Source organism: Hippoglossus stenolepis, chromosome 3 (assembly GCF_022539355.2).
Source record: "Hippoglossus stenolepis isolate QCI-W04-F060 chromosome 3, HSTE1.2, whole genome shotgun sequence".
Lineage (NCBI taxonomy): Eukaryota > Metazoa > Chordata > Actinopteri > Pleuronectiformes > Pleuronectidae > Hippoglossus > Hippoglossus stenolepis.
The window spans coordinates 20608609-20625587 of NC_061485.1; the positions used below are offsets into that span (position 1 = coordinate 20608609).

Here is a 16979-nt window from a genome sequence, read left to right on the forward strand (position 1 = left end):
CTTGGATCCATTTCTTAAACCACACTGGTGTAAGTGTTAAAGAGCTTGTGAAACTAATCTCAGCGATGTCCACAGCAGAAGGTGCGACATGTTGAAGAGCTGAACACATCCTTACAATGTGCCATGTCTCTCTGCGGCATTAACAAGTCGTCAAGTATCACTTGATGCCACCCAGGTCAAGAAAAGTGACAGTGTGTGAAAATGAGCTGAATGGTCCGGGGTGAGTAGGTGACACCACGGGCGGGTGATCTAAATTAAGAGAGGAGCTCAGAGACTCCCAGCGCTCCGTCCGCTCGCTGTCAAACACAAAGCTGGTGATGAACTAACAGCAGATGTCACTGGTGTCATCTCGCACGCAGCATGGCGAGTACAAAGAGGTTTGAATTAGACAAGTTCCTGTTAACAAACGAGGCAGCAGCTATTGTTGAAGACTTCTGCTCTGCTCTCAGTTTCTGATTCGAGCAGCCGCTGCAGCTACTGTGGCTGGAATGGCGAGCCACTGAGCACTGGGATCAGACACCTATAAATAAACCAACCTCTTCTCACACAATGGACATGGACAAATGGCCATTTCACTGGCAGACTGGAGAGTAAGTGTTTCGTAGAAAAGCACAAGGGTAAAAGAGAAAAGAGCTGCAAACACGACCAGTTTCCACTTCCCTTACCTTACAGGTTTAATAGGGAAGAGTTTGAAGGGATTTTAATTTAAATGAACACAGCAACAACACAAGAAGACAAATAAGAAGTGAAAGACAATGCGTATAATATTTAATATTCTGTGACAAAATCTCTACAGGGAGAACGCTAATAAAACATTTGTTAGCAGACATCAATATCATATCCAGTGTTACGGCATCGTGATTCAGGATCATGTGAAAAGAAATGCTAATTATAAAAAGAATATAAAAATGAAATAAAACAGGATGGGAAACCCTTCTTCTATAGAGTCCTATAAAGACAGCAGTAGAAAACTTGTGCAATCCGTAGCTTTGGGTGCTTTCTGTTGAACAATTGTGACCAATGAATCGGTTCCATGGTCTTGGCTTGAATACATTCAGGAAGATTTGTGACGTGTAAAAAAGAACAATAGTGGATTCAGTAAGTTGACGGAAAATCTTCCTATTGAGCGCACTACTGTTGACAGGCAAGTTGCAATGTGGATTCTCAAAAAACATTTTGACAAACACGCATTTTCTATTTCCAGATATCGAATGAAGGTCTGTAGAGATAACAGCAGCTCAACAAGAGCGAAAAGAATGGTGGACGGATTTGATTCTTTGAAGTTTAGACTGGAATGTTTAGCTTGCCAAGAGTGCCTTTAAAAATTCAAATGATAAGAATGAACTGTGCAAAGAGGTAATAGTTAAATGAACAGATGTTATTCACGTGCTTCATTCTTAAAACTGTGGAATAAAAATATTACCCGAATGAGGCAGAAGCAGAAGACAGCACTCCCTTTCATTTCAGATATACATATCCATGCCATTTACGAATCAGGGAAAACAAAAAAAAGATTATTTTCATCTTCACCTCGAACAGTTTTGGGCTATTTACAATATTCAGGGACATTGTACAAAAAGAAATGCTCAAGTACTATGTTGTAAGCTTCATACATGATCTATTTTTTTCCCTCCTGTCATATAATGTAGCACTGAGGTTTTGCCTTTGACAGATGAAGTGCATACAAGAGCTGGGTCCAGATACAATCACTCACTTGATAAAAGACGTTTGGACATATTAAAAGAATACTCATTGGACATTCAAGAGGACACGTAATAACTTTTTTTTTTTCTTTAACAAAAATAGACATGGCTTAATCCAGCCTTGAAATTCCTTCTTAATATATAAAATTATGTCTTGTCTATTTACAGTCAGATAGCATTCTGAGGGATTATAAAGGTCCTGCTCCATCGCTGCTGGGGGATTGTGGGTAGTGCAGTTTTAGTGTCGACCTAACTGAGGGCAGACAATCATCCGGTGTGTGTGATGTACAGGAGTGGGAAGGGTTCGTTCATTTGAATTTTTGTTCTAATTAGCGTTTGCTCGAGATAAGTCCTGTTACTCAGCTAGCCACAGTCTCGACAGGAGACTGAGGTTAGTGGAGAATGATTGTAATAAGCCAATAATGATTGTGTGTTGACGTGTCAGCGCAGGACTGGAGCCAGAAAGGTTGTTGGATGTTCACTACTCTCCTGCCCTCATCTGTAGCTACACAGGACAGAGCTGAGTTTGGAAAGTTGCCACTTGTGATAATACTGTTTTCTGCCATTTTCACTCGTGAACGACTTCTGAAAACATTTAGGCTTTGACGTGTTGCTACGGCTGTGCTTATCTATTACTGTCTCTACTGTCTGGAGTAAACTGAAGCGAGAGAAACTCATGAGTCAAGACTATTCACGTCAGTTTTCTGTTGACGAAAATAAATCAAATCAAGTTGTTTCCTTTCCAAATGACAGAGCACATACTCATCCCCCCTTTTCTCAAAAAACTCTGCTCAGATTGGTAATATGGCATTTTCTTGACCTTCGTAAGTTCATTAAGGAAAAAATGACCTGATTGTGATGACATCTATTTATTTCTCTCATTCTCTCTAATTGTAACAGCTACAGATGTTTTCCTTTGTGGGTTTTCTCAGCTTAGATGTCAGGCAAAACAGATGTGTGGCAGTGTTTCATCATGAGTTGGTGACATTCTCACTGGTTCCCGAGTTTCTTCCTTTCCTCTTTCATAGATGATTTTCTCTGTCCATGTGGCTCTGCTGTGTCTCAAACAGATGATTGGTCCCATACCTGGAGGAAACAGTCAACACAAGACCATCAGTTACATGTGTGCAAGAAAATATGCTGTAATAATTTGATGTTTGCTTGTGATCAATTAAAATTGGAACAAAAACCTATGCTAAAATAAGGAAAACATGATTTTTGTGACCAATTATATAACATTGGTTCATCAACCAAATCCAGTGGAGTAACTAAAGAAATAGAGTGACATTAAGGGAAACATCCTCTTTGTGAGGGTTAAGTTAGAAGATCAACACCATTCTCGTGTCTGTCAGTTATAGATGAAGCTAACACCAGCAGCCAGGTAGCTTAGCTTAGCATTCAGACTAGAGGCCGATAGAAACAGCTGCTGGCCTTGTGCAAAAGTAGGAAAATATGTCTACCAGCATCTCTAAAGATCAGAAATTGAGATTTTACATGTTTCCGTCATCTCATCGAACTCTAAACAAGAAAGTGAGTGCATTTCACCCATAATGTCAAATGAACATACCATGAAAATAAACGATTGTCAAACCTTGTTAACAGAGTTTATGGGTGTGCGTCCAGAGCCAGTGTGGAGCCTTTGGCGCTCTTCGAATCGTCCGGGGGACCTCTCCCTACGAACATCCATCATCCGGCCAGGGGAGCGGTCCATGCGAGGGTCTGCCATGGCCCTCCCTGGGGAGCGCTCTAACCGGGGGTCGGCCATGGCCCTGCCTGGAGACCCCGCTATCCGGCTCTCCAGCATCCTGCCGGGGGACTTCTCTCGCTCCAATGGACGGCTGGGGGACTTGTCCCGTCGAAACTCTGTGCGAGCCTCTCGGTAGCGGTGAGGTGTGCCTGGGTCTCCGTGAACAAGGGGGTTGGATGCCAGCCTTTTAGAGATGTGCTCATTGTAGGATGGAGGCCCGCGCTTGTTGGGGCTGTTAGGGAGGAACCGAGGCATAAAGATGGGCATGGAGTGTTGGTTAAAGAAAGAGGTATGTGTCTTGAGACATGGGCTTCGCTTGGCGCTGTGGGAATCAGGTCAGTTAGTAAATGTGGTGAAGCTGATGAGATCACACTCAGGCTAATTTTTTAAGCAGTTTGTAACTAAACTGAACTCATCTACCACATTTGACTTTCTAAATGAGAATACAGTCAGTGGCTGACAACAGGGGAAGAGCAAAGTTTGGACTGGTTTACAAAGCCAGTTTGAAAATTCAACACAATGAGCAAGAACAGCTCAGTTGATAGTGGGCATCAAATTGTGATAGACCAGTCTCAGAACGTAAAAAGAGGCAGTCAGTCTTTATTCAACAATTTCCCTTTCCCTACATTTAACAATATACACTTTACAAAGCAAATCTAATTTAAAAAGACAAATCTAACGATCTGTTACAGATAAAAAATGAACTCTTCCTCCTGCAAAGAATAAAATGAAGGTATTACTTTTCTGTTTTTACTGTGTAACCAAATAAAAACATTAAGGCCACAATTTCCCAAGCACCACCTGTGGATGTCGACCTGTGCCCGTCAGTGCCAGCTAGTCCCAGTGACCCTTCAACAACACCAGTGTACATGGAGTAATTGAGTGCAGTGTAATACTCTTACAGTATAGACTCAGCATCACAGAGAAGACTAAACCTCACCAAAAATAAATGAATGAATAAATAAGATGGTTTTTTTGTTTATGATTTTCTGTCTGCAGGATTTACAATTCCTATAAGATAATTCCACGGAACAGAATTTTCCTCTTATTTTCCTTCAAAAGACAAATTAAGTCATGGCAGTATTTATTTATCAATTGATACGTAGATAATGTGGCTTTCAAATTATATATAGGAGTTGTCACAAATTGCTAATTAAACTGAGTTTCCAGTTAAGTTGCTAAAGTTAGATAACTTCTTTAATTTTCATCTTTAGCTGTTGAAATGTTGAAATTAGATTTGATTCTCTGATTTAATAAATTAAATTATGAATCAATCACTTTCTGCTAAATTTTAAATACTAGACTACTAACATGTAGTATTAGTAGATGAGGTTTTCATTGCGGATTGTTTGTCTGTTACAATTACGCAAAAACGTCTGAACTGATTTTTGAAACTTGATGGAAGGGTGGGGTATGGGCCAAGGAAGAACTCATTACATTCTGGAGCAATTTCAATTAAAGAGGCGGATCAAAGACTTTGAAGAAATGATGCATCTTGATTAAAAATAAATCAGGCATATTGAGGGGACGGATATCTATGAGTGTGTGTAATTTGGTGCAGCTTGATTGAATGTGAAGGGACTGTTGCGCCTTGGTGGAGGTATGAGCTCTACAGAGTGAAAATCATAGTTTGATCATTTAATATGTTTATTTATTCATTCCTTTATTGTAGAATTGACTTTAGCATATAATAACAGTGTATAAGACATGTTGGGTGGTTGTGGTGGTTCAAAAACATATGATAACATTATATTCAATATTTTATCAGCTACCACGAGTGTAAGCTAGGGCAGGTTTAACAAATAGCAGTTGTGTGTGCGTGTGTGTGTGTGTGTGCGTGCGTGTCGTCACCTGCGGCCGGAGCTGTTGCGCTGCAGGTCTCCTAAACCCTCTTGGCTCTGGATCAGGTTGCCCTTGCAGCATATGACCCTCAGTTTGTTCTGGTAGGACGAAGCCAGGTAGATGGCCCCAGAGGAGATAGCGGGGCCAAGGTAGCGTGGGTTGGGGATATCCAGGTGTGCATATGAGTGAGGCCTGGAAAAGACGACATAGCATCAGATATTTTATCATTCAAAATAGTAGAGAAAGAAATGTTTATTTTTAGTTCTCTCCGATCTTTAACGAGCTCTTTACAATTTGAGCACTACAATAAATAATAATGTTGAATAGGGATCCACAAAATGATGATTGTGTGAACTAATTGAGGCATTAGCACTGACAAAGAAGCAGAAGGGAATCTTACCCCAGAGCAGCATGTCCCTGGATCTCAATAACATCCAGGGAGTTGAAGTAGGTCACGAACAAGTAAGGTTCTCGGTACGCTGAAAGGTCAAAACAAATCCACTTATTATCTTTTTATATCGACCATAAATAATTGGAAAATAAATCAAAATTTGAAAGTGTCCCTGATTGACACGAACCAAATGAGAGAGGCAGACGGCTCCACTTGATATCATCATTTCTACTCCTGCGGCCGTATGCATCCACAAACACACCAAACTCTGCAAGACAAATATTTCAGATATCACACATACAAATGCCTTTTTGTAAACATAAACAACCAAAATAATCCAGTTAGAAATAAGCAGGTATCACATTGACAAGAATTATTTTTACTCCCACTAAGTAAAAATAGTTGTTTCTTTACTGGTACATGTGTTGACATGCCCGACTGCACACACAGTGTAGATAACAGGTGAGCCCACACAGACAGAAAATAGGCATCTAACCATGGAAACAGAGCAGGTATTCATCCTTCTGTGGAGCAGTGGTGACCTGGATGATAGAGATGGGGAAGCTGTGGGAAGACGCAGCGAAGACGGCAGAGGCGAGCGTCACGTCGTTTTTATCCAGGAACTCTGTAGAAAAAGATACAAAATCAGTATAAATCACTATCGGTATCAGTGAGGTCATTCAGGTGTGAATGTTCCAACTTCACAGAGACAGATACACCCTCATGTAGAGTTTCTCACAACACCATCTGGCTTATGAAGTTATATTTTCAAAAGCCACATCAATACAGATTTTAAACAGTTACCTTCCAGCACATACTGCTTCATCTCAATCTCATAGAACTTGTTGGTGCCGATGATGATGCTGTAGCCAGTGAAGTGGATACAGCTGCAGGGCTCTGACGTCTCAATCTCCTAAAAATACAAAGTTTAACAGTGACACTTTGTTAAACTCACTACTCCCTGAAAGAACACTTTCTTTCCCTGTCTTTCCTTCATCATGTAATCTATATCCTTGTCTTTCAGGCCCACTCACCTTTCTGATGCAGAACTTGTTGAGGCTTTCGTTGAGTCGTAGAATTGTGATCTTATTGGGCATAGCAGCGCAGATACAAGTCCCATTATCAATCTGTGAAGAGAGAACAATTCTGCAATCAGGAGAGCAGTAAATATCGGCAATCAGACAGCGCAGCGCTCTGCTATTACTCTGATCATTAACTCTGACTAAATAACAGCCCAACTAAAATGATTGTGTTCTGTGTAAGTAACAACAGCCTGACTCACCTTCCCAGAGGAGAAGAGGTGGCATCCCTTCACTGTCTCAAAGATGAAGGGATTGAGGTCAGGCTGAGCCGGGAGATGAGACTGTGACAAAGACTGTTTCACTTTCTTGATCTCCACCAGACAAAGTGCCCTGTCCTCTCCTGGAGGACAACATCAATGAACGAATTAGTAAAAAAGTACAGCTAAACCTCTGACGACTGAGCAATTGAGTACATTGGGCATGCTGTACTGACCAGTGATCATCAGCAGCTTATCAAGCTCCTTCAGGATCTGGATCTGGAAGACGGAGGTCAGCCCAGGGATGTGTGTCAAAGAGTTCTTTATGACGTTTAGAGCGTACAATCCCTCCTCGGACCCCACCAACACAATCTGAGGGAAAGGAAAATCATACAGGTGAACATGCAGCTGAATAATGCATCAGGCAGAGCACATGTTTAAAGGTTTTTCTTCTTTGTACCTGGTCAGTGAGAGGCAGAGTGCAGTTGATGTCCAAACGGTCATCACCCTCCAGTTTCAGCAGGGAGTTCCCTAGAAGTTTCTATTAAAACAAGAAACATGAACAGAGAGAGACATGGACATAGACATGTAAAATGAACAAAAATAGGAACTAAATGAGGCAAAATCCAATCAAAGAGTAGCTAAATGAGACTAGGAATTGGGCAAGCTTTTGATAATAACGCTTAGTACTTCACAGTTTCTGATTCTCAGAGGTACAAACACAAATCAGTTGGTATGTTTAGAGCTGTGTAACTCTGGGTGACCACGTCAACAACCACGTCAGCGCAAAAAAAGTAGTGGGTCAATAAATGAATTTAATAAAGATGGTTTAACATTGTAAGTGTGCCGTGCTGTTCTTCTATGGTTGTATGGACATTTTACAGAAGACAGCAAAGTAATGAAAGGTGCTGCAGGTGGAAATTAACCAATAATAAAAAAGTAAAAGTAGGTTAGTAAAAATAACAGAGGGTTAGTCAAACAACATATAAACGATATGGCCAAAAGTATGGGGACACAAGACTATTCAATCCAAATACTTTGGTCATGTTTGGTCCATAGCAATTTGGGCAAGGTCCCATAGTTTCAATTTTTAAAATCCTCATGAAGGACATAATTTAAAAATCCAGATTTATGGCAACAGTTAAAGGTCCTTTGCCATGTTAACACGACAATGCCCCTGTGTATTAAGAGTAATCTTTAACAAAATGTCTCTTTGAGTTTGGTGTGTAAAACCTCAACTGGCCTTATCGCCCAACATCAGTGCTAATGTTGATGCTCATGTGGACGGCGTGTAGCCAGTCTTAAGATTTCTATGGAAAGTCTTTCTAGAAAAGTGAAGGCTTTTATAGCATATTACAGCTCACGGTTTTGGAATGAGATGTTAATAATCACATTTAGGTGTAAATGTTCAGTGGTACACTGATTTTGTTATAATAATTTTAGCCATGTAGTATATTCTGCCTTAAGGGGAAACACTGCATATTAAATATTTAAATGCATATTTGAATAAAGAGGCAGATTTAAGAAACGTAGTAGCAGTACAGTTTTGAGAATATCCAAAACTATTTTAAAGGATCATTTTGCACAGGATCGCAAGAGAGATGACAAACAGTTTTTTCTTAACAGCAATAAACACACAAACACCAACAAAACCAACAGAAGTCTGCAGACTGATGTTGAGCTCAGGTCGCTTCAGGAGTGCGACATGTGTCTGTGTTTCAGTCAAAGGGGCTGAAGCAGCGCATGGCTTTTGCAGAAGCAAGCATGCCAGAACAAACCGTATGACACCAGGCCAAAGGTGCACAGCAGTCTATTCACATCCATGCACTATGTAAGTTTTATGTGTGGTTTTAGCCGTTTTTCAAAGGGCGGCTCTTCCATTGGACCATATTCAGTCACTGAGCCTTAAATTGTGATGACCTGCACTGAACAGTGTCAGTGTTTAATGCGCATATGTGTACAGCTACTGCATGCTCAGTCGGTCGGTCGACTGACTGAAGCCCAAGCATTCGTGCAGCCACTTACTGTACCTGAACCAGAGGGGATAGGTTCTTCTGTCTTTTAGAAACACCTGCCTATAATATGATCCACACAACCGAGTTGAATGGAGATACACACGCACAGTATAACCACATCAAGAAAGACGATGACAACACACAAATAGTAGACGTTGATGTTGAGAACATGCAGAGAGACAAAGAAGAGGGAGGGGGAGAAAAAGAAGTGAAGGCACTGGCTGATGTTTAATGGAGGCATTCAGTATATTTGAGCCAATCACACCAAACAATACAGCCACCCTCGGATTACATTACTATTTGATATGTGCAAACTGTAATAAGCGAATTTGTCTGTCTTACACCTTTAATAGGCAAACTCTTGAACCCAATCAGGCCTGACACAAGCAGAAACATTAAATATACAGTCGAAAAACTTACAGCATCGGAATCGACTTTGTCTTTAGATCCACGGCTAGCAGCCACCACAGACTCCAGCACAGCCACCCAGCGCTGCTTGTCAGGGAAGCTGGGAGCCATGAAGTAGACAGACTGGCCTGGCCAGCAGGTGGTGTGGGGATGTGACTCCAGCTTCAACACATATGGGATGTCTGTGTACAGACACACAAAGCTGAACTGGTCGGCTCTCTTTCACATCCCAGCAGAATGGTCAACATTTTTGTTATATTTTGGAATAAGATGAAAAATTATGTAATATTTGCAATTTAAAATACAGGGAGAGGATGATGCACTTAAACTCCTACAATAGTCTGAAGGTAGCAGGTTTAGTTGATATTGATCTGTTACCTGACTTTGCCGTGTTGATGAGCTCAGAGGCTCCAACAGCTCCATGAATTGTCACTTCTCCATCAGGCATACAGAGCTCAAACTCCTCCTCAGGTGTCATACAGTCTAGAAGAAAACCCACCACATGATTATTATTGTTTTAATTCTGTTGTATTGATCTCCGTGGAAACATAACTGGTTAAATTGGGACAGAATGTTTGATTTAGGGGTTGGATTGGGAAATAAGTATTTTCCAATGATATTTTATCAATATATAAAAAAAACTGCTATAAAAAATAAGTACTGACCCTCTCTGGGCTCACTGTCATAGATGGACACTTTGGTTCCATCTAGCACCACGTACTTCGTCTCCCAGCCTTGCTGACCCCGCTTTCCATTTCTATGTGAGCAGACACAGAGGTACACACATTCAATGCTGTGTATTTAACATATGGCAAACGTTAAAGAAGGACTGAGATTGTTACCGAGGCTGCTTCATCCATCCCTCTAAGCGAACATGCCCACTGGCCTCTTTGACTTGCAGCGCAGGCGAGTTCGCCTTTTCTCGGCACAGAGCCTCAGAAAAGTGAGTGGCGTACTCGGCTGGCAGACCGCAGGTGGCCGGAAGACACGGTGAGCATTTAGGGTGACACAAGGTGTTGCACTCTATAATAAGACAGAGACAGAGAGAGAGAGAGAGGGTGAAGGAATGTTAATATGGATTTATTAGACAGTTCCTTTACTAGTCATTGTCAAGTCACTAATCATTAATATGGGAGTTATTATTTGCTTTTTGTTTAAATATTTAGAGAATCATGTTTGAAAATAGAAAAAGCATCAAGTGGTGGGGTTATCACCATTAAAGCTTGTATGATTTAATGGTTATAATAACCCATGCCACTCTAGCTATAATCCTTTGATTTAATTGCCGTTATCACAATATTGACAATGACAAGAGTAAGACAATGGTGTTTCCACATTTCCATGAGTACGTTTGCACTGTCTCCAGACTTAAAGCTTGGGAAATAATCAAAACAGTAGAAATTTTAAGGACAGCTAAAACAAGAAAAATCAGATTCCATCACGTGAGGGAGTCGATTTCGATGGCAACACAACTAGAGCTATTTCCAGCATTTCGTTAGAGCCGGCCAATAAATATTCCTGAAATATCTTCACATTTGGTATTCACAGCTACAGACCTAGACAAGTGGCAGCCTGCCGTCCAAAATGCACAGTGTCCAGACAGACGGCACACTTGGCAGCCCTCATGTTGAGGCCCACAGTGAAACGATGAGGGATGTTATGGTGCATTCTTTCCTTCACACGACGACCAAATTCTGCGATACAAAGAGGAAGAAGCGGGCAGGGAGAGGAGTTACTGAAAGAGAATCATGGTACCATAACATTTTGTTACACAAGTAATCATTTCAGAAATCTGCAAAAAGAGTTCCAGTTTTTCAAGCAGCATGGGGCAATTTGAAAATGAATTGAATCTTTTGATTGCAGGTACAAAAGGCATATGAATCTTTAAGTATTTTTTAAAAAGTCAATCAGAATTATATAATGCATGCCAATGAGCATGGGGTAAATTAAAATACTCCTGGGTGAAAGCTGCCTATACTGCCATATGCTATCTAAATCATGACTCCAGGAATGAGGCTGAAAAAAATAAATAGAAAGAAGACGCCAAACTTGACCTTTACGAGACAAATATTTGGTCAAGTTATGGTTTACGCGACAAAAGGACAAAAAGACAGATTTAGACTTTGTTAATATGTCTTTATAATGCATGATGCATGTAGATGAGCTCATGCATGTGAGGAGACGCACTGTGGTGACTGCTAACTTACTTTCAAAGGTGACCCTCCTCTTTTCTGTGAGGAGCAAGAGGAAAGAGACAGAAAGGAGAGAGCAGTCTAACAATAGCTAGGTGAAAGTAAAGGAACGCAGACAGTCAGGGGTCTGAATCACAAAGCAAGTTTGACTTAGTGATATCAATCACTAAGTCAAGTATTTTAGTTTATCATAACAGTATTTTATGTTATCATAACAACTGACACCATGGTGTTTAGAGATTCAGTTGCACATGATTACAGATCATTAATTTTCTCATCAGAAGATCCTGTTCAAATTGTTGCTTGCTATTTTTCCCACAGAGCTTTGTTAGTAGACGAGCTGTTTGCACATTTTGATATGAGTCACTGAACCTGCCACAATTCTATGATTATATGTAATACGAGGTTCAGTTTCCATGGTGATCAACCACCCCAAAAAATGTTGTGGTTTAGCTTTGTGATATAGGAAAGCCTGGATTAAAACCAGTGCTACCTGGCTAATCCACTATTCTTACTTTGTGAGACAGGCCCAAGCAGGATTACGACGTTAGCTGGATAAACGCAGTGAATAAAACCTGAAACAGCTTTTTTTGCTTCTGTATCCTTGGTTTAACATGTGCTGAACAGATGTTATCCAATTTTATTCAACTTCATAATCCTGCTTGGTGAGACAGGCCATAGAAAGAACACACACATAAACACAACACGTAAATAAAACATGTGAACAGGGAGTCCCAATTGTGTCGACACCGATAGCATAAGGGTGATCAACTTCAAAACCCAGGTTCAAATTGACAGTGATGAGCTGAGGGCAACATGAGCGTCACTTGACTGTCTGTTTATTAGTCTGTGTGCATCTTGGTGTGTGTGACTAACCTTCAGGTGTGGACATCTCCTTACAGCGGGTGGAGGGGTTGAGCAGGCTGCTGGGATTGGGCTGATGTTCTGGGGATTTGACAATGGCCGACATGAGGATTTGGTGTCGAGCCTGGGCCGGAGTGGAAGGAGCCATATGTTCCTGTGCTTTGAAATGAGCAGCTGTGTGACCACAAGCAAATAAATCAACCCAATATTAGATCAGTGATATTACATTTGGCTCCATTACCAAAAAAACAAACAAATTAGAGTCTGAAATAGATCTTATCAGACATGACAGGTGTAGGCAATGGAGGAGCAGGATGCTGTCATGGCAACTCTATTACAAGATGACTGGGAAGAGATAAGGGAGCTGACTTTGGTTGTCATTTCTCATCTGAAATAGCAGGCCTCAATTTATCAAGGTATGATTTTTGATTTAAAAAAAAAGTTAAATCAACTCTTCTGTGGCTCAGTGTCAACAACATTTAAAAGCCAAGTTTCACACAAAGAAAGTATTGATTATAGGACTGTTGTGTTTGGACTTTTTGCCCATATCTATGGGAGGATTATCATCGAGGGTTAACTGCAGCACAACATCCCAGAAGGATGGAAGATTAACCATTTTGCACCAGGACTAAGCTGGCCAGGAGATGCCATTAAGATATATGACATAATAGACAATGCTATATTTGGTGCAGTAAGAGTACTGTGTCCCTACCCTCTTCTCGGAGGGACCGTAGCTCTATCCTCATCTTCTGCAGAGCCTCTTCTAGCTCTGCACACCTTGAGCGCTCCTTCTCCAGAGCCAGTTTCATGTCACTGTACTGCATGGGAACTGCCGGCTGGGCCTGTGGAGCCAGCGTTCCGTTAGTTGTGGTACCTACATCTTCTCGCCGCCGCCCAAATATACCCTGTTCAGAGAAGAAACGGAACTGAATTGGTTAATAAAGATACACAGATGTCATTACTTATATTGCACATGAACACAACCGTAAGTACAAAGCTTTTAATTTAAGATGATTATCAATTTAATATGGTTTATAGTTTATGCAAAAATATTTTCAGACCTTCTTTTTCTTGGTGGGCTGGTCCATTTTCGCCTGGAGGAAGTCAATGAGTTTAGTCTGCTGGGAGATGGTCCCCTCCATCTTCACCTTCTCGTGGGAGTACACAGCCTGCAGGAAGGAAAACAGAGGATTTCAGAAAAAAATCCCTCTGGAGACAACTTTAAAAGAATTTCCTCTGAGAAGACATGAATTAGTTACTTACTTTATCATCTTGGTCTCACTGGGATACCTTGTAACTTGCACACATCATCAGTCTTATTCTAATATCCCACTATGACTCATTTTCTCCCAGGAGACCATTGTATTTCATCAAATTACGAATGTGTTGCACTTCACACCTGTATATTCTCCAGCTGGTACTCGAGATCAGTTCTCTCCGTCTTGAGCATGTCAGTCTGGTCCAGGGCGTCCTGCAGACCTTGGGTTAAGCGGAAAATGTGGCTCTTTTGCAGGTCCATCTGCTGCTGCAGTTTCCCTTGCTGTTGAAACACCAGAACAGAGATATTTAAATACAGATTTAAATAAAAAAATGTGTCATATTTCAAAGTGGTCACAAATTAACTCAAATAAGAGGAGATACGTTCCAAACAAAATAAGTAATTGAATACATTTCTTTAACAGCTGATTAAAAGTACTCTCCCTGGTCCTGGGTTTTAAGGAGTTATAGGGTACATAAATATAAGTTATATTTAATCAGTTATGTTATATAGGGTGGTCATATTTGACTTTTTACCTCTTCCATGAGCCTCTGTTTCAGTTCTCGTTCGGTCTCCAGTTTCTGCTGTAAGCTGCGGGCGTTCATCTCTAGCATTGCGTGCTTCTTCTCCAGATCATTGAGCTGTGTGAGTGCACGTTAAAACAAAACACAACGCAGCTACTTACTCTGCTTCAGAAGGGACACAAATATCTGTTGACTTTTCAGTCCATGGACAGAAGATTGGGGTTCATGTTGAAGACATAGGGACATTAGTGACTCACAGTATCAGACAGACTTTCAGCCTTTAGTCTCTGCTCCTTCAAAGCATGCTGTAAGGCCACTATCTCAGCTTTGTGCTCTTTGACGGCCAGTTCCACTGCCTGGCGAGACTCGCTGCTGCGCTGGTCTGCACGCATCCTGTGAACAGCAACAGGGTTAATACATCTTGATGGATATACTTAATGACACCGAGCGGTCGTTCTAATTTATAACACTGCTTGAATCTTACCTATTCTGCTTCTCATTGTCCAGCAGTCTCTGCAGGTCCCTTGTGCGTCTCTCAGCTTGGCTTTTTTCATCCTCCAGGGCCCCTCTCCAAGCCTCCCACTGCCGCTCTTTCTCCAGCAGCTCGTCGTTTAGGGACTCCAGCTCCACCACCTGCTCCTCCAACATGCTGCATGTTGTCTTCAGTGTCTCAATGTTCTAGAAAGATCAACACAAGAATGACTAAAAAGAACATCTTTCAGTTGTTTTTCAGCCAAAGCATGTGATTGCTGCCTCCTGCCTGTCAGTTTCAGTCACAGCTCACAGTCTCACTATGAGACTACAATATTACATGATTCCTTGATCTGAAAATAGGTAAAGCAAGAAAAAACTTAATGTGATCTGGCAACAACACTGTTTAACTTCCCACTATATCTACTAATATGATGTTCTGTTGGTAATTAGTTCTTTACGTTCAAGTGCTTCATGCCTTGTTTAAGAATTTCAGTGGCCTTTTACCTGTTTCTGGTTGTTGAGGTGCATCTCACGGTCAGCCACCTCCCTCCTCAGCCTGTCCACTTCCTGGCTGAGCTGCAGCTGGTCCTCCCTCTCATCGGACGCCTCGTCAAGTTGTTTGGACAGGTAGAAGTTCTGGCGGTTCAACTCAGCATTCTCCTGACTCAGCTGGGTAAGCTGCTCCTCCAGGTCAGTGATCACCTGAGGGAATACAAACATAAGGACATTAGCCTTGCTTATCGAAATGAAAAGGTATTTTAGTATCTGTTAAAAAAGGCCAAGGTAAAATAATCATTTGAGTAATATAGTCAAGTACTAATATTGAACTCTCACTAGTAAGAGACATATCTTTAGCATGTAGGATTGAGAAAGTCTCTTTCACTAAGCGGGGTAAATGTCCAAAAATAATTCTACATTTTGTATTTAATAGCTGAAGGCTAAAAAAAATGTTTTAAATGGCAATGGAACTGTTCGGTTACACTGGAGGTTTTTTGTGAGGGAAAAGTATCAGCACCAGTAAAATAAATAATTGAGATCAAAAATACAAAATTGTAAGTGTAATAAAATTGAATACAAAATTAACAAGTACAACTAGGGCATACTCTATGAAATCTAGCTGTGTTTTCTTGCCAAATACTTCATTTAGTAACTACATTTCTAAATTAATACTAAGTTTTGTAATTGCACTTAAACAATCACAAGGTTGCATGGAAACTTTCAGAGATTGTTTTGCTGCTGTTGAGAGCAGAGACAAAAGCCTGCAGCAACACTTACTGAGCAGCTGTCTCTCAAGGCATCAAACTTGCGCTGAATTTCGTCTCTGTGATTCTATAAGAAACAAAAGCAAATGAAGATCAAAAATACAACATCGGATTGCTAAAGAATCATGAGGAATTATTTATTGCTGACACCATTATTCAGAGCAGATTGAAAACACGATCTGAACTGCAAGCAAGATAGCGGTTGTTGACAACTAAATACACTTATACAGTATGTATGTGCACCTGCATTGCTATGAGTGACTCTAATTGCACACTGTGTTTGCATTTGCGTCCTACCCTGAGGGCGTTGATCTCCTCCTCAGCCTCAGCGGTGGTCTCTTCCAGCTCGGTCTTTGCCTGTTGCAGCTGGCTCTCCAGGGCAAGACGTGCAGCCTGCAGGCTGCTAATCTGAGACTCACGCTCCTGCAGAGACAAGGTCAACTCCGACACCTGTCTCTTGATCTCCAGCTTCTCTTCTTCATGTTCCAGGCCCATCTACAAGAGGGCAGGACTTGTGTGAATGTTGTATGTATATGGAAATGTAAATCAGACATGAACAGATTGTATTTGTATTGAATTTACAGATCCGTTTAACCTGCTCAGGGGACCAGATGGTAGATGTTATTGGACATCAATTTAGAAATTGGAGTCAATTTAAAAAATGGTTAAATTCAACATGGAAGAAAACAACATCTCTCTGTAGTCCTACCATTTCCCAAAAATTACAGATATAAATGTGAAACCTGCAGTTACATCTAAAATTATACAGAGGCTACCTTTGCTTTCAGTAGGTTACAGCCAATTTCAAAACTTGTCAGAAACGTTTTAATGCCATTGTTAAATTTAAGAGCCATTAAAAGAAACAAAACTGAAAAATCCTTAATATGTTTATCATTATGAATCAAAAAATCACCCCAACTAAAACCAACTGAATCTGCAGTATAAGAATTAGGACAAAATTAGATTAATTAGAGGATGACAGGGGATATTAGTCCAAATATCAGATATAGAAATTCAGTT

The 16979-nt window shown here is 40.8% G+C and overlaps 1 protein-coding gene across 3 annotated transcripts in view; it reads right to left on the bottom strand.

Annotated features, from left to right (window-relative positions):
• Positions 1–751: 751 nt before the first annotated feature.
• Positions 752–16979, bottom strand: part of cita (citron rho-interacting serine/threonine kinase a) — a 37000-nt gene continuing 20772 nt past the window's right edge. For 2 of the 3 annotated variants that reach the window (XM_035152698.2, XM_035152697.2), the window contains exons 23-48: positions 16257–16454; positions 15973–16026; positions 15202–15399; positions 14708–14901; positions 14481–14616; positions 14236–14340; positions 13841–13981; positions 13503–13610; positions 13154–13346; positions 12454–12615; positions 10942–11079; positions 10228–10408; positions 10051–10142; positions 9764–9868; positions 9398–9567; positions 7423–7503; positions 7199–7334; positions 6966–7105; positions 6718–6810; positions 6488–6596; positions 6180–6308; positions 5871–5951; positions 5693–5771; positions 5302–5484; positions 3295–3682; positions 752–2789 (exon numbers count right to left, since the gene is read on the bottom strand). In XM_035152698.2, coding sequence (XP_035008589.1) covers positions 2766–2789; positions 3295–3682; positions 5302–5484; positions 5693–5771; positions 5871–5951; positions 6180–6308; positions 6488–6596; positions 6718–6810; positions 6966–7105; positions 7199–7334; positions 7423–7503; positions 9398–9567; positions 9764–9868; positions 10051–10142; positions 10228–10408; positions 10942–11079; positions 12454–12615; positions 13154–13346; positions 13503–13610; positions 13841–13981; positions 14236–14340; positions 14481–14616; positions 14708–14901; positions 15202–15399; positions 15973–16026; positions 16257–16454 — 3618 coding nt within the window. In that variant the 3' untranslated portion in view covers positions 752–2765. Of the gene's footprint in view, positions 2790–3294; positions 3683–5301; positions 5485–5692; positions 5772–5870; positions 5952–6179; positions 6309–6487; positions 6597–6717; positions 6811–6965; positions 7106–7198; positions 7335–7422; positions 7504–8992; positions 9038–9397; positions 9568–9763; positions 9869–10050; positions 10143–10227; positions 10409–10941; positions 11080–11592; positions 11617–12453; positions 12616–13153; positions 13347–13502; positions 13611–13840; positions 13982–14235; positions 14341–14480; positions 14617–14707; positions 14902–15201; positions 15400–15972; positions 16027–16256; positions 16455–16979 lie in introns of all 3 variants that reach the window. The other variant, XM_035152695.2, reaches the window with a different exon arrangement.